Raw genomic sequence first — 21806 nt, 5'->3', positions numbered from 1 at the left:
ACCTGCGCTGACTTGTCCCCGGCGGCTCTCAGGTGACTCACATCTTCAGACTCCACAAACACCTCTCAGGTTTCTGGGCGTTTTCTTCAAACTTTAATTAAAGATCTTTATTTCTTTGATACAATAGCAAATTCTCCGGCGCAGAACATTCACCCCTCCTCCCCCTCCATCCTACAGATAGAGACATATTGATATGTTCTGCAGATTATTACATCACTGTCCTCGAAAGACATCTGCAGAACATTACTTTCTTCCCTCTACCTTTTGGTTCATATTCTGCAGATTATTACAATGCGTACATAGAGACATCTGCAGAACATTACTCTCTTCCCACTACCTTCTGGTTTCTATTCTGCAGATTATTACAATACTCACCTATAGACATCTGCAGAACATTACTCTCTTCCCACTACCTTCTGGTTTCTATTCTGCAGATTATTACAATACTCTCCTATAAACATCTGCAGAACATCACTCTCTTCCCTTTATCTTCTGGTTCATCTTCTGCAGATTATTACAATACTCACCTATAGAGATCTGCAGAACATTACTCTTCCCTTTACCTTCTGGTTTCTATTCTGCAGATTATTACAATACTCTCCTATAAACATCTGCAGAACATTACTCTCTTCCCACTACCCTCTGGTTTCTATTCTGCAGATTATTACAATACTCGCCTATAAACATTTGCAGAACATTACTCTCTTCCCACTACCCTCTGGTTTCTATTCTGCAGATTATTACAATACTCTCCTATAGTCTATGCAGAACATTACTCTATTCCCTCAACCTTCTGGTAAATATTGCCACATTCTGCAGATTATTACAATACTTCCCTTTAAAGACCTGCAGAACATTACTCTTCCCTCTGCCTTATGTCACATATAAGCATATTCGGCAGATCTGCAGAACATTGCTCTGTTCCCGCCTCCCCTTGACAAACACATATTGCTACCTTCCGCAGACTATTCCACCGCTGCTCCTTTAGTCGTCTGCAGGTCATCACTCAGCTCTTTTTCCATACAGATCGATATGTTCTGTACAGCGTTATGCTACTGTCCTCTCTAGAGATCTGCAGAACATTGCTCTGTCTGCTGACTCCTGATGCCCAGTTATATATTCTGCAGATTATTACTTTATCTGCAGAACATTCCTGTGACCCGTCTTCCCCGTGACATAGCATTACAGTCAGACATCTGCAGAACATCGCTCTGTACTCTCTAACTCATGACCTAACCTTTTATATCCTGCAGATTATTGCATTACAGACTTTGAGAGACACCTGCAGAACATTGCTCTGCTACCTTATTACTGCTGGTGTATGTAAATGTGTATTGTATATGCTGCAGATTATTACATTGTGGCCTGATGATTTGCAGAACATTGCTCTTTTCACTCTCCTGAAATTGATCTATTCTGCAGAGTATTACTTTACTGCAGTGTTTCACCACCAGTGTGCCTCCCGCTGTTGCAAAACTACAACTTCCAGCAGGCACCCTGGTTGGGGAATAATGGTTTTTGGCAGTGTTTTCCATTCATTGTGCCTCCAGCTGTTGCATAACTACAACTCCCAGCATGCCCGGACAGCCAAAGGCTGTCCGGGCATGCTGGGAGTTGTAGTTTTGCAACAGCTGGAGGCACACTGGCTGGAAAAACACTCCCCCCCCCCCCCCCCCCCCAATAACTCAAGACGGATACATATTGCTGATTCCTGCTGGGCTGTGTCTATACACAGTAGCCTAACAGAGCAAGCAGAGCTGCAGTGTAAAGCAATGTCCTATTATTACTTTCTACTGTACTGGTTAACTGGTCTGGTTAAAGGGGTTCTCCAGGGAACTAAACCCATAACCCATCCTTTCCCTCTAATCAACCTATTTAATTGTCTAAATATCCTTAATTAGCTATATAGAGCAGTTTCCCCTATTTGGTCGTCACTTACATGCATGAAGTTAGGGAATGACATCATCCAGCCATCCACTCTGTCTCTGTCAAAATCCCTCTCTGAAAGCAGCCACCACCCTCCTGAGAGACACAGACCATGTAGTTTCTGCCCTGCACTGATTAGTCATGCTCCCTTTAGTGCCGAGAACTGGGAGATGTGTGAAGCCTTAGCCAATCAGACACTGAACCTCTCTCTGCTGCTCAGAGCAGGAGGGTGTGGGCTGCTTTTAGAGAGGGGGCTGGCTGGCAGAGCTGCAATGATTGCTGGGAGATGTAGGCATGGAAGGCTGGCAAAGAATATCAAGCAGCCAGAGAAGACAACAGGGGCCACAGGAGCCATGTATATCAGGCAAGATGGTTTACAGGGAACATATCCAGGTAGTGTGGTGGCTTTGGAGCTTTAATTTTAATTTATATAATTCCCTGGAGAACCCCTTTTAATAGAAAGGGAAAATGGGTTCAGGGCTAATGAACTTTACTATTAACTCTATACTGTTCCAAAATGGACAATTCCTTTTTTTCCCCCTGACCTTTATAATTCTTCCTATTTGTCTCTTATTCCCCCAGAAATTCACAGACAATGAAGAATTTTCACAATATCTTCAGTCGCCCACTGGAAAGCTGCAGTTCCCCGGCCCGGCCCATCCTCAAGTTACCAACCAGAGATGCCAGGAGAGCACGGGCTGCTTGTGCGGCAATGATGGGGTAAAGGGGTGGGGGATGGGGCACCGGATTTTATACCATAGAACAACTTGTACTTTGTGAAAAACCACATAATCCGCTCAAGTGTTTATCTACATGGAGAGGATAAATTCTCGTCTCTTGTGGTTTCCTTTTAGATGCTGCAAGAAATTTGTTCTGCGCTTCTCCAGGACACTGAGAACAAGTGCCCAGAGGTGCCCTGTGCCGACCCCCTGCTGCCTGTAGGACATTGCTGCGGCGTCTGCGGTAGGTGGATGCAAAAGACGGCATACTACCCACCACCAGGACTGACCGTCCCCATTGCCACAATGTATTTCTGCACTAAACAGTTTTTATTTAAACATTTCCAACCATTTTGGCGCTACACAATCTGTGCAATTCCTTCACATAGTCGGCTGTCCTGCTGCTGTCTATTTTAAGATGCTGAGGTACGTGCATCTATTACCCAAGTGCACAAAAAGTGCAAATGTGTCACACAAAAAGTGTACAAGGATGCGGTCCATCTCAAGCCCTTCTCTTAAAGAGAACCTCTCATGATCTTGTTACATTTTATAATCCTCCCAGGTCACTGCCCCCATCATGATAAATCACCCCCCGCCTTTATTTTTTATTATTTGTTAGTTTTCTACCTTGATATTGTTCTGTATTTTCTGCTCAGTCTCAGTCAGATTCACAGACTGGGAAGGGGCGTTCCCCAGCAGGTGTGACATCATCTGAAGCTATACAGGGGAGAACTTCCTCCCTCACTCTGCTACACACAGCCCAGAGCAGTTCAGTGTGAGATGAGCTATGATTGGCTAAGGCTGCATTTCCTGATTTTGGACTTCTGCCAGGCCAGCAGGAGTCCGAAGTCTGTGCAAGAGATAGGGGAAATGTGCTCTGGACAAGTAGGGAGACACCTAGTGGCAGCTTTTTTTAAACACAAATAAAACATAGAAAACTTAATTTTTTTTAAAAACAAAGTACATTAGAAAGATTTTTTTTATTTACCATAAGGAGTGCAATAGCGAAAATAGTTTTAGTGAGAGTGCCCATTTAAAAAAGAGAGCCCCCAACATCCTTCCCTTCCCCTCTGCGCAAGAAGGCCCTGCAAGGGTTCCTGTCTGTGTTGGATATCTGCTCTCTCTCCATTTTCTTATAGATATAATCATAGAAGGGGAGGAGTTACTGAAGGTCAGAGAATTGGCGGGTGTTATTCAAATGATAGGGAGGCAATCACATCCGCTGAGCACAAGTGTAGAGATGGGGTAGGGGAAGTCACACAGGCTGTATAAGTGTACAGAGGGAGGAGAGAACCCACAGCAGACTCCACTGGTGAAGGGAGGGTGAACCATATAGGTTCCATAGGTGTAGAGGGTATCACACAGGCCGGGTATTAGTGTACAGATAAAGAGGAGAACCTAAGGGTGCGTTCCCACCTGGCGTATACGCAGCATATTTCACACTGCGCAAAATTTACGGCAGCAGCGGGAAATACGCTGCGTATTCCTCGCTCACTATACACACAGGGCTTTCCGGCGGCAGCTCTATGTGTGCAGTGAGTTTTACAGACGGAACCGCGCATCACAGCCACGTTGGCACACGACCCCGTCTCCAAAACTCACTGCACACATAGGGGTGCCGCCGGAAAGCCCTGTGGGTATAGTGAGCGAGGAATACGCAGCGTATTTTCCGCTGCCGCCGTACATTTTGTGAAATACACTGCGTATACACCAGGTGGGAACTCACCCTAAAGCTGACTCTGCAGGGGAAGGGAGGGTGAACCACACAGGATGGGTGTCATTGTACAGGGTTAAGAGAGAACACAAAGAAGACTCCGTGTGGGCCAAGATAAAACACATAGGATGTATCAGAATGGGGGGGGGGGGGGGGGTGGGGTGCAGACTCTGCCCCCTTGTGTTAACAGATACTGATGCTGTGAAGTGTGCGATTCTTCCTCCCCTGCAGAGATGTCTCATGGGCTGTAGGAAGTAAAATCAGTCCACGAATGAAGCTGTGCTCCTGCATATCAAGTGGGGGGTTAAGTGATAAGTTTTGGATCACTGGGGTCCAACTGCCATAACCCCCCAATCGCAAGAAAGGGGGTCCCTAGTCCCTCATGTGAATGGAGCAGCTATGGAACTGCCAAAGATAGGCTCTAAGGGGTTTAAGGGGTTGGATCAGAGTTGTATCCTATGACTCCACTAGACTGGGGTGTTACTTCTATGATACAGCTGGCGCCCACAAATGATACCGCTCCTGTGGGTATGGCCCCTGCGTGTACCACTCCTGTGGGTACGGCCCCTGCGTGTACCACTCCTGTGGGTACAGCCCCTGCATTAATGGCTCCTGTTTGTACCACTCCTGTGGGTACGGCCCCTGTGTGTACAGCCCCTGTGGGTACCGCTCCTGTGTGTACAGCCCCTGCGGGTACCGCTCCTGTGTGTACGGCCCCTGCATCTACCGCTCCTGTGTGTTCGGCCCCTGCGGGTACCGCTCCTGTGTGTACGGCCCCTGCATCTACCGTTCCTGTGTGTACGGCCCCTGCATCTACCGCTCCTGTGTGTACAGCCCCTGCGGGTACCGCTCCTGTGTGTACGGCCCCTGCATCTACCGCTCCTGTGTGTACGGCCCCTGCGGGTACCGCTCCTGTGTGTACGGCCCCTGCATCTACCGCTCCTGTGTGTTCGGCCCCTGCGGGTACCGCTCCTGTGTGTACAGCCCCTGCGGGTACCGCTCCTGTGTGTACGGCCCCTGCATCTACCGCTCCTGTGTGTTCGGCCCCTGCGGGTACCGCTCCTGTGTGTACGGCCCCTGCATCTACCGCTCCTGTGTGTTCGGCCCCTGCGGGTACCGCTCCTGTGTGTACGGCCCCTGCATCTACCGCTCCTGTGTGTACGGCCCCTGCAGGTGCCATCACTGTGAGATTTTTTATGGCTCACCAGTAATAACCTAGTTCTTACGATCATATATTACGGTACAGAGCAGGAGGGGACAGTAACACCATTTGATACATTAATAGTCTATTCACACGTTCGCAGATTTTATGCGCATATTTGATGTACAGGATTTTCTGCTGCAGATTTCAATGTAAACTAAATGACTGAGCGCAGCTTCTAATCCTGACCAGGATCCTGTACGTGTGAATAGACCCTTATAGATACATTTTATAATAAAATCTTCTGGTCCTGTTTGTCACCAGGCGTCCTCATCTCCATGGATTACTCCTCTGCATTCAACCTAGAGGCCTACAGAAGCCGCCTCCTCCACATGTTCCTCAGTCTGGTACGATATATCTTCTCCTTATTAATCAACCACTGGGTTCTCACACAACTGTTTCATAGTCCAGAATGGCCAGTTCTGCCACCATTACAATAGACATTAAAGGGGTACACCCCTGTTCAGTGTTTGGAACGAACTGTTCAGAGCGCTGGAGCCGGCAGCTCGTGACATGATTGCCCCACCCCTTCAATACAAGTCTATGGGAGGGGGTGTGACAGCGTCACGCCCCCTCCCATAGACTTGCATTGAAGGGGTGGGGCGTGACGTCATGAGGGGTCGGGGCAATGACGTCACGAGCTGCCCGCTCCAGCGTTCAGAACAGTTTAAACGCTGAGCAGTGGAGGACCCCTTTAAGGAATATAACTAGGCAGCTTCTGCCATTCAAAACCGCAGGAAAGCTGTGTGAATGTGACAACCATTAGAGCTCTGTTACATTTCCCACTGGAGTCCTCATCCAGCTTTCCTAGGGGCCTGATGGAAAAGAGGCCCAGTTATAAAAACATGGGTCCAGTTACAGTTAGGGTCCTACCAATCAGAACTATAAGAAAGCTGGGTGATGATACCCGTCAGGGCTGTAGTGGAAACAATATTGTCGCTCAGCTTTCCTAGGAACCTGAGTGGCCATGGGTCCAGTTACAGATGATGTCACCTGTAGGCGTTGTTGAATATTGTCACCCAGCTTTCCTGTTACTTGCTCTGTGTCCGTTGTAGACGGTCTCCTTCTCATACAGTCATTCTGGTTCCTGGCAGCGTCTTTTCTCCTCTTCCTCTTCTCAAGCCGGGAAGGTCAGGAAGTCGTCTCCGCCGGTTGGTCGGTCACTTCCTATCCTATAAGTCACCATTTCTCTTTTCTAGTGATGTATAATGAGCAATCACTGACAGTAAAATGTTTTATATTTAACTCTTTCACTTATTTTTGCCTGGTTTCATTACTGAGCACAGACTATGCAGTGAGCTCCCCCTAGTGGTGACTGCAGGCAGCCTGAATTGTATCGTTTCATTCTTCTCATACGAGGAATTTGAAGTTCTGACCACGATACAAGTCTATGAAGAATCATTACACATAGAATTACGGAAGATTTATAGTTTTTTTTCCATTTAAAACACAGGAAAAATATTCTTCCATCAAATTGGCGATTTCTAAAGTGCGGAATCCGTCGGCCATCTTGAGTCTAGTTCGAATCGGTGAAGAACTAACAATCCAGATCCTACTGATTGATGGGAAGGAAGGGGCCCTGGCGGGAAGCGATGCTCTGCAGCTCGGCTATGACATCATGGCAGATATTGATACACATGGTAAATAAATAAATCATTTATTTTTTATTAGGGTCTCCAGATGTGTGGTCTTCAGCAGTTGCAAAACTACAATTCCCAGCAGGTCCTGATAACCCAACATGTGGCTCTCCAGCTGTTGCAAGTTGGAGGTTAATAGGAGTTGTAGTTTTGCAACTGCTGGAGGTCCCTAGGTGGGTAGGTCAGTTCATAGTGTGCAATTTATATTAGTATAGAACAGTGTTTTCCAACCAGGGTATCTCCAGGTGTAGCAAAACTACAACTCCCAGCATGCCTGGACAGCCTTGGGCAGTTTTTACAGCTGTTGCAAGTTCCGCTATGATGGAAGTTGTAGTTTTGAAACAGCTAGAGGTCCCTAGGTTGGTAAGTCAGGTCATAATGTACATTTAAATTTTATTATTATTATAGAACAGTGTTTCCCAACCAGTGTGCCTCCAGCTGTTGCAAAACTACAACTCCCAGCATGTTGGACAGCCTTTGGCTCAGCTAGGACATCATGGCCGATATTGATACACATGGTATTTAAAAAAAATATATAAATGAATAGGGTCTCTAGTTGTGTGGTCTTCAGCAGTTGCAAAACTACAACTCCCAGCAGGTCCTGATAGCCCATGTGGGCTTTCCAGCTGTTGCAAGTAAGGGGATAATGGGAGTTGTAGTTTTGCAACAGCTGGAGGTCCCTAGGTTGGTAGGTCAGGTCATAGTGTACAACTTATATTTTATATTATTGGTATAGTACAGTGTTTCACAACCAGGGTTCCTCCAGCTGTTGCAAAACTACAACTCCAAGCATGCCTGGACAGCCTTCGTTTTTCCAGCTGTTGCAAGTTCGGGTATGATAGGAGTTTTTGTTTTGCAACAGCTGGAGGTCCCTAGGTTGGTAGGTGGGGGTCACAATGTACATTTATATTTTATATTATTATTATAGACCAGTGTTTCCCAACCAGGGCGCCTCCAGCTTTTGCAAAACTACAACTCCCAGCGTGCCTGGACAGTTGTAGTTTTGCAACAGCTGGAGGCACCCTGGTTGGGAAACACTTGTATAGAAGTACAGATCAATAAAGATTCAAAGGTTCAGTTGGTTGGAGGACTACTTGGTTACTTCCAATAACAGCGCCACACCTGTTTACAGGTTGCGTGTGGTATTGCAGTTCAGCTCCATTCACTTATATAGAGCTAAATTGTAATATCGGACACAACTGAAGGCCAGGTATGGCGTTCCGTTTCTGGAGGAGAGCAGCCATGTTTTTTTTTTTTTTTTAAATCTTTTCCTAAATGTTTTTATCTCCCTCCACAGGACAATCTTTTGGCATTACGAAGGCAGAGATGCGTTTTGCCACCGGGGGTGTAACAAGTCCCCAAACAGCACCGTCCATGTCCGCCGGGGCCATTTCTGCAATAGTCATTGGCGTTGTTCTCGGGTTGTCAATTATCGGTGCCTCCTATTTCCTGTACAGAAGGGACGGCTGCAGGTAATATTAATGCTGCCCGATCCTCATATAGACACCTATAGGGCATAATACTATGAAGCAGTGATCTCCAGCCTTTTCAAAACTACAACCCCCAGCAGGCCCAGACAGCCAATGGCAGCTGGAGGCACACAGTTTGGAGACCACTGATATAAAGTAAATACATGAGATGGTGTTACGTCAATAGGACTATAGGAATTAACCTGTGCAGTATAAGTACCCCTCCTAAATAATAGGCAGTTCTGCAGTGTAAAGCATGGTGGAGGAACAACTAAGGAGGACGGTTTTAGGTTACGATAATTTTAATATATATATATATATATATATATATATATATATATATATATATATATATATATATATATATATATATAAATAAATTTGTATGTGTCTAGCACCTATATTTCTCTCGCAAATATCTTCTGTTGCTCATTTTCCTTGTCATTCTGTTCTATGAAGGGGGAGTGTCCTCACTCAGTCCTCCCTGAGTCTGATGTGCTGGGTCTCTTTATCCAATCATTGCAGGCTGCTCTGTAACCCCTCCTCTCTTTTTTCATGCTGCAGTCATGTGCTAGTCCCGCCCTCACTCCTTGGAATTTGTCCCAGTCTGTGCTTCAGCTAGGACAAAGATGATGCTGCATCCGGACAGGATTATGTTCTGGATGGTATGGGGACCCCTAGTGGTGTTTTTTTTTTTTTTTTTTTTTTTTTTAAATAAGCCATGATTTTAATAAAAATATATTATTTCACTTAAAGGGGTTCTCCGCTGCACACATCATATTCCCTATCCAAAGGATAGAGGATAAGATGTTAGATTGCGGGGGTTCCGCTGCTGGGGACCCCCGCGATCTCCGGGCTGTCATCTGCAGCGTCCGTGTTTGTGATGTCACACCACTCCCTCTCCATTCATGTATGGACTTGAATAAAGGGGGTGTGTCTGCTTGCATCGCCGGTCATCGGGCACGGAGCGGCGTTCACTCTGTGCCCCCAATGACCGGGGCGCCGGCCCAGAGATCGCGGGGGTCCTAACATCTTATCTCCTATCCTTTGGATAGGGGATGATATGTTTGCAGCGGAGTACCCCATTAAATATATTAGGTTAATGTTTTGCGAAGATGTACAACATATAAAAAGTTTTTGAACCTGATAGCGCCCATTTAAAGTTTAATTCCACTACTGGACACCCATTTTTTTTATTCAATATTTCTTTATAGTGGTCAGAGTTTATTTTTTAATACAGATCTCCAAAACCCTGCACAGACATAGGATTTAAAAAAATATATATATTTATCTTTCTTTATCTTTCCTCTTAGGTTTCCATACTTACGGTCTTTTCAGTTTTGGAGGAACGGCTCTAGATTGGAGGACACAGTCTCAGAGGATCGAAAGGGATTTGAAAATCCAATTTTTGAGCCATCACCAGAAAATAACCAGGTAAAATGATAGGAGGAGGGGGGGCGGGGGGGGGGGGGGAGTAAATTCATCTATAGACATAAGATCAGCACCAGATCCCACAGCCACTAGGTACGTACATTACTGATCCTATACTGATCCTGAGTTATATCCTGTATTATACCCCAGAGCTGTACTCACTATTCTGCTGGTGGGGTCACTGTGTACATACATTACATTACTTATCCTGTACTGGTCCTGAGTTATATCCTGTATTATACTCCATAGCTGTACTCACTATTCTGCTGGTGAGGTCACTGTTTACATACATTACATTACTTATCCTGTACTGATCCTGAGTTATATCCTGTATTATACTCCATAGCTGTACTCACTATTCTGCTGGTGAGGTCACTGTGTACATACATTACATTACTTATCCTGTACTGATCCTGAGTTATATCCTGTATTATACTCCAGAGCTGTACTCACTATTCTGCTGGTTGTTACCCGGCAATAATTTTCATAAATTTCGGACTGATCCCGTACAACGTTTCTCTCTGTATAGGATTTGGCTATTGGAGGAGACGACGTGAAGGAAGTGACTGTGCAGGAAAGTGGATTTCATTTCTCCAATCCTGTATTTGATTCTAATATTGATGTATAAAAGGTATTTTACATGATACATTTCTGCTATTTAAAAAAAACAAACATAAAACCAATCTGAATATCACAATGGCTCAGTGTTAACTAATGTGTACAATGCGCTATGTATTAGATGGTGGGTAGGTCACTGGGGTGAGGCCCACTATGGAATAGGTCAGTGATTTCCAAACTGTAAACCTCCAGCTGTGGCAAAGCTACAACTCCCATCATGCCCCGACAGCCGTTGGCTGTCGGGGCATGATGGGAGCTGTAGTTTTGCAACAGCTGGAGGTACCCTGACTGGGAAATACTGGCCTAGAAGAATAAATGTGTTGTGCACAATTTTTTGGCCCATACACAGCCACAATCAACCTGTATATGCAAATTATAATAAAGCAACTTAATATATAGTGCACATATCTTCTATATTAGTGGTGTCCTCTCCCTTGTAAGCTGTGATGTCACGTCACAGGCTCTGAAAGCAAGTCTGCTCAGTCATTCCTCTGCTTATGTCCGCTGCAGAGTCACTGATGTGAAGGAGGGAGATGATATGACTGCTAATTAGATAAGGCAGAGGTGAGCCCGTTCTGATGTAAACTGCAACTGAGAATAGGCTTCCTGCAGACTTATCTAAGGAGCAGTAATACTAGCTTCCCCCACTTAACATCACTGGTCTCATTCCCTGCTGACAGGAGGAGAGAGGAGAATGCTTTCTTTCACAGCCTGTGACAGGACATCACAGCTTACAAGGGAAAGAGCATAGCTAATATAGAAGGTCTGTGCACTATGGGTAATAGCTTTATATTTAGTAAGTTGCTTTATTATACTTTTTGACACCAAACCCAGTTTTTTTTCTAACCCTGGACAACCCCTTTAAAAGGTAAACTGTTAGATGCTGTTGGGACAAGGAAACACAGACTATTCATATAACAGTATGTGCTTACATAAAAAGGTACTCCGGTGGAAAACATTTTATTTATTCAACTGGTGCCAGAAAACCAAACAGATTTGTAATTTATTTCTATATACAAATCTTAATCCTTCAGTTGCTGTCTGACATCTCTGTCCATGTCAGGAACTGTCCAGAGCAGGAGCAAATCTCCATAGCAAACCTCTCCTGCTCCGGAGAGTTCCAGTTCCAGACACGGACAGAGGTTTCAGCAGAGAGCACTGTGGTAAAACTGGAAAGAACTGCACAACTTCCTCTGGAGCATAAAGCAGCTGATAAGTACTGGATGGATTAAGTTTAAATGGAAGTAATTTACAAGTTTGTATAAAACTTTGGTGCCAGTTGATTAAAAAAATATATATATTTTCCACCGGAGTACCCCTTTAAGGTTAAAAATTATTTTACTGCCTGGTGCAAAGAGGCGACCCTGAATCGCTGAGAACTGGAACCTCTAATTGCTCCCCCTCTCATCCCTGCTTGATTGACAGTCAGCTGGAAGCAGGGCCCTGTTTCCAAGTATCGCACCTGTGCATGCTGGAAGTTGTAATTTTTCAACAGCTGGAGGCCCCCTGGTAGGGAAACACTATGCTGGGCACAGGACTGCTGCCTCTACAACTGTTCCACCTACGCCCAATGTCAGAGCGGTGCAGAAGGGGCCGGACCTCTCTGTTTTTTTTTTTTTTTTTTTTTTTAAGGGGAAGGACATCATAACAAAAAGACAATGTAACCATGTCATTTTTTTATTAATAAGTTACATTTAAAATTTTTAGACAACATATGAAAACCGCCGTACATTTCTTGTAACTGTATTTATCTTCAAATCAGCGATTAGTGAATTTTTTTCTTTTTAATTACAATGCTCCAGGCTTCCATCATTGATCTAATCTAGGTTTGTGAGTTCTCGCTGCTAAATATATACAACACAAAAGAAAAAAAGAATAACTACATTCAAAAAGGACACGTGTCGCCTCCATGTGATGTAATGTTTTAATGTGTCAAAGACAGACCAGTATGACGTTCAGAACTGCTCACTGTGGATTTATTAACAGGTCACATGTTTAAAAACAAAAAAACCTTACAATTTATAATTACAAAGACACATAAAATAACAAAAAAAATAAAAATAAAGTAAAAACCAGACATCTCCATAGCAGTAGTGTGTGACCCCAATAAGAGCCTTCTCCTCCCCCAGCCTGAAGCACAGCGGGCAACCAATCACGCAACAGAAGTCCTCGGAGACCGTCACTTAAAAAAATTATTTTTTTTGTATTTTAGAAACATTAAAATAAGTGCAAGTCCTATACAGTGTTTCAGAGAAAACAAGATCATCATCATTAGCCTTTGGCTGTCCAGGCATGCTGGGAGTTGTAGTTGTGCCACAGCTGGAGGCACCCTGGTTGGGAAACACTGGCCTAATGGAACCAAGGGAATTTAAATTACTGACAATCCAACTGTCAAAGAATTGGCACGAAAGGCACGCTAGTCATGACAGTGACAAAAAAAAGAAAAAAAAATACTTTAATTACAAGCTTTTAATGGAACATGGTCACGGATCTTTGATTATAAAATGTATTATACATGGAAGCATGGCGATTAAATATACACGTGGGGGAGCGGCGCGACTGAAGCAAAATATACATGTGATGTGTGAAATCTATTCCGACAATAATACTCACGTGTCCTCTTGGCTCAAAAAAAAAAAAAAAAAAAAAAGCAGCAAATATCATGATTCCCTGCAAAACTAAACAAGCTGAAGGGCCTGATGGCAGTGAGAAATACACTGCGCAAAAAAATAAAGGGAACACAAACAACACAATGTAACTCCAAGTCACTGACACTTCTGTGAAATCCCACTGTCCACTCAGGAAGAACACTGATTGACAATCAATTTCACATGGAACAGACAACACGTGGAAATTATAGGCAATTAGCAAGACACCCCCCAATATAGGAGTGGTTCTGCAAGTGGTGACCACAGACCACTTCTCAGTTCCTATGCTTCCTGGCTGATGTTTTGGTCACTTTTGAATGCTGGCGGTGCTTTCACTCTAGTGGTAGCATGAGACGGAGTCTACAACCCACACAAGTGGCTCAGGTAGTGCAGCTCATCCAGGATGGCCCATCAATGCGAACTGTGGCAAGAAGGTTTGCTGTGTCTGTCAATGTAGTGTCCACAGCATGGAGGCGCTACCAGGAGACAGGCCAGTACTCCAGGAGACATGGATGAGGCCGTAGGAGGGCAACAATCCAGCAACAGGACCGCTACCTCCACCTTTGTGCAAGGAGGAGCAGGAGGAGCACTGCCAGAGCCCTGCAAAATGACCTCCAGCAGGACACAAATGTGTATGTGTCCACTCAAACGGTCAGAAACAGACTCCATGAGGGTGGTATGAGGGCACGACGTCCGGGGGGGGGGGGGGGGGGGGGGGGGTTGGGGTGGTGTGTTGAGCTTAAAGCCCAACACCGTGCAGGACATTTGGCATTTGCCAGAGAACACCAAGATTGGCAAATTCACCACTGGTGCCCTGTGCTCTTCAGAGATGAAAGCAGGTTCACACTTAGCACAAGTGACAAGACAAGACAGAGTCTGGAGACGCTGTGGAGAACGTTCTGCTGCCTGCAACATCCTCCAGCATGACCGGTTTGGTGGTGGGTCAGTACATAAAAGTTGGATCGGCCTGTAGTGGGGTTTTCCACTTTGATTTTGAGTGTGACTCCATATCCAGACCTCCATGGGTTGATACATTTGATTTCCATTGATAATTTTTGGTGATTTTGTTGTCAGCGCATTCAACTATGTAAAGAGGAAAGTATTTCATACGATTAGTTATTCAGATCTGGGATGTGTTATCTTAGTGTTCCCTTTATTTTTTTGAGCAATGTATAGAAGGTTAAAAAAAATAAAAAGCTTGGTCCTATGTGGGATCTTTAAAAAAAAAAAAAAAAAAATCAAGGTTTAATTTGCTAAATAAAAATTTAAAAAAAAAAGCAAAAATTTTAATGCAATGTAATCAGTGGCTGATGCACATTAAGAGTACGTTCAAACGTGCTGTATCTTTCTGCAGCTTGTTTTTTTACCCACTGACTTCAAAAACGTAACGAAGCAGCAAAGTACGGTACATGTGACCCTACCCTAAGGGCGCGTTCACACGTAACAGATTATGTTGCTATATATTGAAGTTGAAGATTAACAACATAACTTGCTATCGGAATTTCCACGCCAGATTATTTACATGTGAACGTACCCTGATGGGGTTAAGCAGGATTGGGGGAAAACAGCGCCACACCTGTGCCCAGGTTGGGTGTGGTATTGCAGCTCAGTTCCATTGAAAGAGTTGTCATACCAAACACAACCTGAAGACAGGTGTGGCGCTGTTTTGGGAAAAAATTTGCTCTTTCCCCCCCTTTCTGGATGTGTTTCAGAGATTTGGGATGGAGCTGGGTACATGACAAATTAAGTAGCGCCTATAAACGTTCACTTTTGGAAAGGTTACTTGTCCCCCCCCCCCCTATATTGTTAAGTCACACGTAGCATCGTTGCGACAGATTTTCCATGCAGCATCAGGATCACAATGCAGGTGCATCGCTTTATAATTAGTGGCGGGAATTTATTACAGGCCTGCATTTTAATGCCTGAACACACATTGGCGTAGGATGCCTCAAATATGTTTGAGGGGTCGTACAGAATTACAAAACATTGCTGCACCTGTCCAATGTGACAATGCAAGAATAATAGAATATATATATCTATATTTGCATGATTTTGCACAAAATTTGGCATACGGAGTTTGATAAATGCCCGCCCCCCCCCTTTAAATTTTTGTCGTAAAGTCTGCAGTGTTTTTACTAAGTCTAACCCTAAATTAAGGTTGTATTCACACTACTATGTGCATTGATATTCTTCCCATTAAAGGGGTACTCCGGTGGAATTCAACTGGTGCCAGAAAGTTAAACAGATTTGTAAATTACTTCAATTAAAAAAATCTTAATCCTTCCAGTACTTATTAGCTGCTGAATACTACAGAGGAAATTCTTTTTCTCTTTGGAGCACAGTGCTCTCTGCTGACATCCATGACCACAGCGCTCTCTGCTGACCTCTGCTGTCCATTTTAGGAACTGTCCAGAGTAGGAGAAAATCCCCATAGCAAACATATGCTGCTCTGGACAGTTCCTGAAATGGACAGAGATGTCAGCAGAGAGCACTGTGCTTGTGATGTCAGCAGAGAGCTCTGTGTTCCAAAAAGAAAAGTATTTCCTCTGTAGTATTCAGCAGCTAATAAGTACTGGAAGGATTAAGATTTTTTAATAGAAGTAATTTACGAATCTGTTTAACTTTCTGGCACCAGTTAATAAAAAATAAAAAAAAGTTTTCCACCGGAGTGCCCCTTTAAATTGATGGACTCCATTATAAGTCTATGGGGGAGGGGGGGGGGGTTTGCATTTGGTGCAGGATTCATGGCTAACTGTTAATACTTTAAATCAGTGGTCTCCAAATTGTGGCCCTACAGATGTTGCAAAACTACAACTCCCAGCATGCCCGGACAGCCAACGGCTGTCCGGGCATGCTGGGAGTTGTAGTTTTACAACATCTGGAGGTCCACAGTTTGGAGACCACTGCTTTATATCATGGTTTTTCTGTTCCAGTCACATCCAGAGCTGCAGCATGAATGCAGCTCTGGATGCAGTACAATGATACGAGACAACGTCAGCAGTGACCTTTTCGAACCTCCCCAACGCGAATGTTAAAGGGGTTATCAAGGAATAGAAAAACAGAGCTAATTTCCTTTATTAAAAAATAAATAAATAAAATAAAATAAAAATTGCTCCCCGTCTGTCTCCAGGTTGGACGTGATTTTGTTGTTTATCCATTTTCTACCAATAAAGATTTTTTGGATCAAGAAGTGAGGAATTTTTTGGGTGACAAAAAACCTTTGGGTGTAGGAGATAGAGAATATTTATATGTATAAACAGCGCCACGTCCATCCCCAGGTCAGGTGTAGTATTACAACTTGGCTCCATTCATTTCAATGGCCCCGAGCTGGAGGAGATCTATATATATTATGCAGATCTCCAGCTCAGTTCCATTGAAATGAATGGAGCCAAGTTGGACGTGGAGCTGTTTTTGAAAGAAATTAGTTCTGTTTCTCTACTCCCGGAAAAGCCCCTTTAAAGTGAACCCTCACTTTCCCCTTTATGGTCGACACCCAGAACCTCCCCGGGGAAGGGATGCTGTAAATATAATTTCGTCAAAGACAACGTTGATTTCTACGGTGCGTCTATCGCCTACACAAAAAAAAACACTGAGGCGTTAACTATCGAAAAATTTCCGTCTCCGCTCTGTATAGGTAAAGGTGCACACCTCAACATGTAACAAAAAAAAAAAAAAAACATAAAAAATGCAAAACAATAAAATAAAAAAATAAAATTATTACAATTAAAAACTTAAAACATTTCCTTGTTTTCTTCTTACATAACTATGGCGCAATTTTTTTTTTATTTTTTATTATTAAAATGAATTAGGCTTTAAATACTGATTTGGAGAGAACATAATATTTTGCAGCCAGTGATCGGCTTCCTGCTACCGACTTCCCATCATGCCTCAACACGGCATCGGTGGCATGCTGGGAGTTGTAGTAGTTGCAGCACTTAGTCGCCGACCAATGCTCCATGGCCTCTGACAAAAACACAGAGTTAGTGTCTCTTTCTTTCCTATTTGCAATGTCACTACGGGACAAGTCCCGGTCCTATAAAACACCGCTATAGGTGACGGCCCCTATATCGATCTACACATTCCTATACAAAAAAATAAAAAATTCCTACGTCACACGCGTTTCCAATCCCGACCACCAGTTGCCGATACCAATTTACGCTTCTGTAATTTTCCTTTTTTGTTGCGTGTCATTCCCCCCCTCCTCAAAAAAAATAAAAAACAAAAAAAATAAAAATAAAAACTAGCAGCATCATACAAAAGGGTGACGATTATATATATATTTATATTTATAAAAGAAAAAGAAAAAAAAATTTACAAAATAAAAAACCTATCAGGTCTCCGTAGTGTAAAACGAATAGAGCGGAACGGATATTAGAAACGGTGAAACTCATTTTTGCATATAAAAGCTCGATCACATATATTAAACCCCTCTTTTCTTAATGTTGTATCTACAGTGGGGGTGGTATTGGGGGGGGGGATGGGATTGTGGGTTTGACGAGGTCCGTGTGCAACACATCTTGGCACTATTGCGTGGGACTGACACACTAAGACCTCATCTCCGGAGCGAGTGGAACGCCGGTACGGAGCGCTATGCGTCACAAGCTGACTGATCCAGGCCGTCCAGCGTTAGTTGGTTCCTATGCGGGGAGTTGGGGCTTGGCGGGCTGCTCGGGTTGGAGCTGTTCGAGGGCGTGGAATGTTTGGTGGAGTCCGAATCGGGCTGTGTGAGACAAAGCACAGAGTGAAACATATGTAGAGTAGCGGTCACACACGGTAGAATTTTTTTTCTTTTTTACCTGATAAAATGTTTACTTCCTGGAGTCCGTAGGCCAATTTTAATTTTTTTTTTAATTTTTTTTACAGTGTGCTTCCGGCTGTTGCAAAACTACAACTCCCAGCAAGCTGGAGAGCTGAAGGCTGGCTGGGTATGTTGGGAGGTGTAGTTTTGCAACAGTTTGAAGCACCCTGGTTGGGAACACTTGTAAAGAAGCCTTGTTTGTCAATTAGCAAAAGCAGAGATGGTGGGGGAGAAAGGAGGTGTACATGCAGGAAAGGGAAGGGTGGGGGAGGGAGAAAGCATGCATGCTGCGGCTTTGCAACCCTTTTATGACACTTGAGCTCTGACTATGATATATAGCTGACAGGTTACCTTTAAAGTAAGCCAGCAGGCTAGACAGTTATCAGTGTTTCCCAACAGTGTGCCTCCAGCTGTTGCAAAACTACAACTCCTAGCATGCCCGGACAGCCTTCGGCTGTCCGGGCATGCTAGGAGTTGTAGTTTTGCAACAGCTGGGGAGACACTGTTTGGAAAAAACAACAAATTGGACTTGAAATGCGTGTTCTGCCATTGGATGACCAGGAAAACCTAATACAAATCCCTGCCCAGAAAGGATTGGAGCAGTAAAGTTGGGGTTACTTGAGTCATTCGGCCAAAGGGCACCATGTTGTACTCGATAAAAGCGAATGGGATCACAACGCAACCAGTCATCAGACCAGCTGCACGATGGACTACAGTTAGCGGTGACTTGCGGGTTGCAACGCGCCTCCATTCACTGCAATGTACTAAGGCAATCTTGGCCACCTGTTATGGTCAAACTTGTGGTACAACCCTAGCACTATCCAATAGTCTATTCACAAACCAGTGCGTTATGGGGGAGGGGTTACCTCTCTTTCCAGATCCGCATCAGCATCGGATATACTCCGCGATGAATCACCGGTACCTGGCAGACAAATATATTTCAAGTTAGTGAAGATTCTGCACAGCTGGATACATTTCGCAACATTTATAAAGAGGATTGTCCTATATTTTACTCTTATGGATGCGTTGAATGTACCGTATATGCCGGCGTATAAGACGACCCCCAACTTTTACAGTTAAAATATAGAGTTTGGGATATACTCGCCATATAAGACTACCCCTCCTACCGCGATGTACGGTACCTTGTATTTTCCCCCACATAAGGTAGGCATCATGTTCCCCCCACATAAGGTAGGCATCATGTTCCCCCCACATAAGGTAGGCATCATGTTCCCCCCACATTAGGTCGGCAGCTCCCCCCACATTAGGTCGGCAGCTCCCCCCACATTAGGTCGGCAGCTCCCCCCACATTAGGTCGGCAGCTCCCCCCACATTAGGTCGGCAGCTCCCCCCACATTAGGTCGGCAGCTCCCCCCACATTTGATTGGCAGCTCCCCCCAACCGACATACAGCTTCCAGCCATATACAGTATATGGCTGCAGGCTGTATGTCTGTACTGCCCCACAGTGTTCCGATCACCGCTCCTCCGGCCCGGGTCACCATCTACTGCTATGGCCTATGGACCATAGAAGTAGGTGCCGGGATCGGGGAGTGGTGAACGGATCACTTAAGATAGCACAGCCGGTCACTCACCAGGCCCCGGCCAGCGCGTCCTCCTGCACTCCTCTGCCTCTATGGTTGTACGCACAGGTCACTGACGTCCCGTGCGTACAACCATAGAGACGGAGGACCGGACCGCAGGAGGACCGAAGGAGGGTCGCAAGAGGACGCCGGGGAATGGTAAGTGACCGGCGGACATCCTTATGTACTGAAAAGATTTTTCGGGACACAGGGATGTCCGGGATAGGAATACCTATGATTATCTGCCCGGGCCGGCTCCCGTGTGTGGCTGCAGGCGGGGGCCAGCCAGAGCAGGTAAAAACTAATACTGTATACTAAAAACCAGGGGGCCTCCAGCTGTTGTGAAACTACAACTACCAGCATGCCCGGACAGCCTTTGCTGTGCTGGGAGTTGTAGTTTCACAACAGCTGGAGGCCCCCTGGTTTTTAGTATACAGTATTAGTTTTTACTTGCTTTGGCTGGCCCCCGCCTGCAGCCACACACGGGAGCCGGCCTGGGCAGATAATCAGAAGTTTTCCTATCCCGGACCTCAATACCCGGCGTATAAGACGACCCCCGACTTTTCAGAAGAAAATTCGGGGTTAAAAAGTAATCTTATACGCCGGGATATAGGGTATTTTTTGGAAGATCGCACATAACAGTCCTGCCTGGGGGAAGAATCATTTTTGGATGGTGCTGATTGTGTAATGGTAACAAATGCCATACGTCTGATATAGTTAAAGGAGTACTCTGCCCCTAGCATCTTATCCCCTATCATTACTGAGCAGAGAAAACTCGCTCTGTGCGTAATGACGGGCAATACAGGGGCCGGAGCATCGTTAAGTCACGGCTCCGCCGCCTCAATACAAGTCTATGGGAGGGGGCGTGGCGGCCATCACGCCCCGTCCCATAGACTTGCATTAAGGGGGCGGGTCATTACATCACGAGGGGCGGAGCCGTGACTTAACGATGCTCCGGCCCCTGTATCGCCAGTCATTACGCAAAGAGAGAGTTTTCTCTGTGCAGTAATGATAGCGTTGTGCCGCAGCGGAGATCTCGGGGGTCCCCAGCAGCGGGACCCCAGCGGTCTGACATCTTATCCCCTATCCTCTGGATAGGGGATAAGATGTCTAGGGGCGGAGTACCCCTTTAAGGAATAAATAAACTTTTTTCACCACTAGCACTTTGATATTTTTTTTTTATGACATATTTGTAAGCAGCTTGTCTGGTTATATGGGGGCCTACATCGTAACATAAGGTTGGATTGGTTACCCTGGGAGATAAGCGGTGCCGGATGATCAAGCGACACTTATCTTTCTATGAAAAGGATAGGATCTTTGAAAACAATGGGACATGCGTATAATGCGATACAAAATAAGTCACGTATATCCTATAGCTATGCAATGTCAGTGTCCTTTATACTGAATATTTCTTGTATGGGTCTCACCTATGCACAGAGTCTAGTGTCTGTATACAGGTGAAACCATACGCCTGCACAAAAGGGTCAATAGTTGGACGATTTGGCAGCTGAAATTGCCGTATTACCATAAGAATTGTGCCGTCACTGTGTATGCGGGCGTGGGTTTGAGCAATTAGGGACTCTACCCCTATAAGCTGCAGAAGGGACCAGTGAAGGGCGACCCCTTACCTGATGACGGCCAGGAGATGTAGGACCTGCTTCTTAGCTGCTGCTGTCGAGGCAGGTTGGTGGAGGGAGGACGTGATTTTTCGCGAGGGTTTTCCTCTTGCGCTGAAGGCATGACGGTCTACGGAGGAGAAATCGTACTATTAGTATTAACTAGAGCACATGGTGTTGTAAGGGTTAAGGACGGCAGAGCTGACACAAGAGCTCATAGTCTATACCATCCATATGTTGAAAAACTACAACTCCCAGCATGCCCAGACAACTGTTGGCTGTCCGGCCATTCTAGGAGTTGTAGTTTTTCCAATATCTGGAGGGCCGTACTTTGTCTAGTACATAGTTTCCCAACCAGGGTGCCTCCAGATGTTTCAAAACTACAACTCCCAGCATGCCTGGACAGCCGAAGGCTGTCCAGGCATGCTGGGAGTTGTAGTTTTGCAAC

The 21806-nt window shown here is 45.0% G+C and overlaps 2 protein-coding genes across 4 annotated transcripts in view; one reads left to right on the top strand and one right to left on the bottom strand.

The window, feature by feature from the left end:
• Window positions 1–21806, top strand: part of AMN (amnion associated transmembrane protein) — a 72032-nt gene that overhangs the window by 32245 nt on the left and 17981 nt on the right. For 2 of the 3 annotated variants that reach the window (XM_056547244.1, XM_056547245.1), the window contains 7 exons: window positions 2509–2646; window positions 2781–2889; window positions 5825–5907; window positions 7014–7200; window positions 8495–8669; window positions 9980–10100; window positions 10627–10785. In XM_056547244.1, coding sequence (XP_056403219.1) covers window positions 2509–2646; window positions 2781–2889; window positions 5825–5907; window positions 7014–7200; window positions 8495–8669; window positions 9980–10100; window positions 10627–10725 — 912 coding nt within the window. In that variant the 3' untranslated portion in view covers window positions 10726–10785. Of the gene's footprint in view, window positions 1–2508; window positions 2647–2780; window positions 2890–5824; window positions 5908–7013; window positions 7201–8494; window positions 8670–9979; window positions 10101–10626; window positions 10786–21806 lie in introns of those variants that run through there. The other variant, XM_056547243.1, reaches the window with a different exon arrangement.
• Window positions 16241–21806, bottom strand: part of CDC42BPB (CDC42 binding protein kinase beta) — a 102391-nt gene continuing 96825 nt past the window's right edge. Inside the window, exons 35-37 of the mRNA XM_056547242.1 lie at window positions 21371–21488; window positions 19028–19083; window positions 16241–18083 (exon numbers count right to left, since the gene is read on the bottom strand). Coding sequence (XP_056403217.1) covers window positions 17952–18083; window positions 19028–19083; window positions 21371–21488 — 306 coding nt within the window. The 3' untranslated portion in view covers window positions 16241–17951. The remainder of the gene's footprint in view (window positions 18084–19027; window positions 19084–21370; window positions 21489–21806) is intronic.

This window comes from Hyla sarda, chromosome 11 (genome assembly GCF_029499605.1).
Source record: "Hyla sarda isolate aHylSar1 chromosome 11, aHylSar1.hap1, whole genome shotgun sequence".
NCBI lineage: Eukaryota > Metazoa > Chordata > Amphibia > Anura > Hylidae > Hyla > Hyla sarda.
This window is presented reverse-complemented; position numbering and strand designations above follow the sequence as displayed.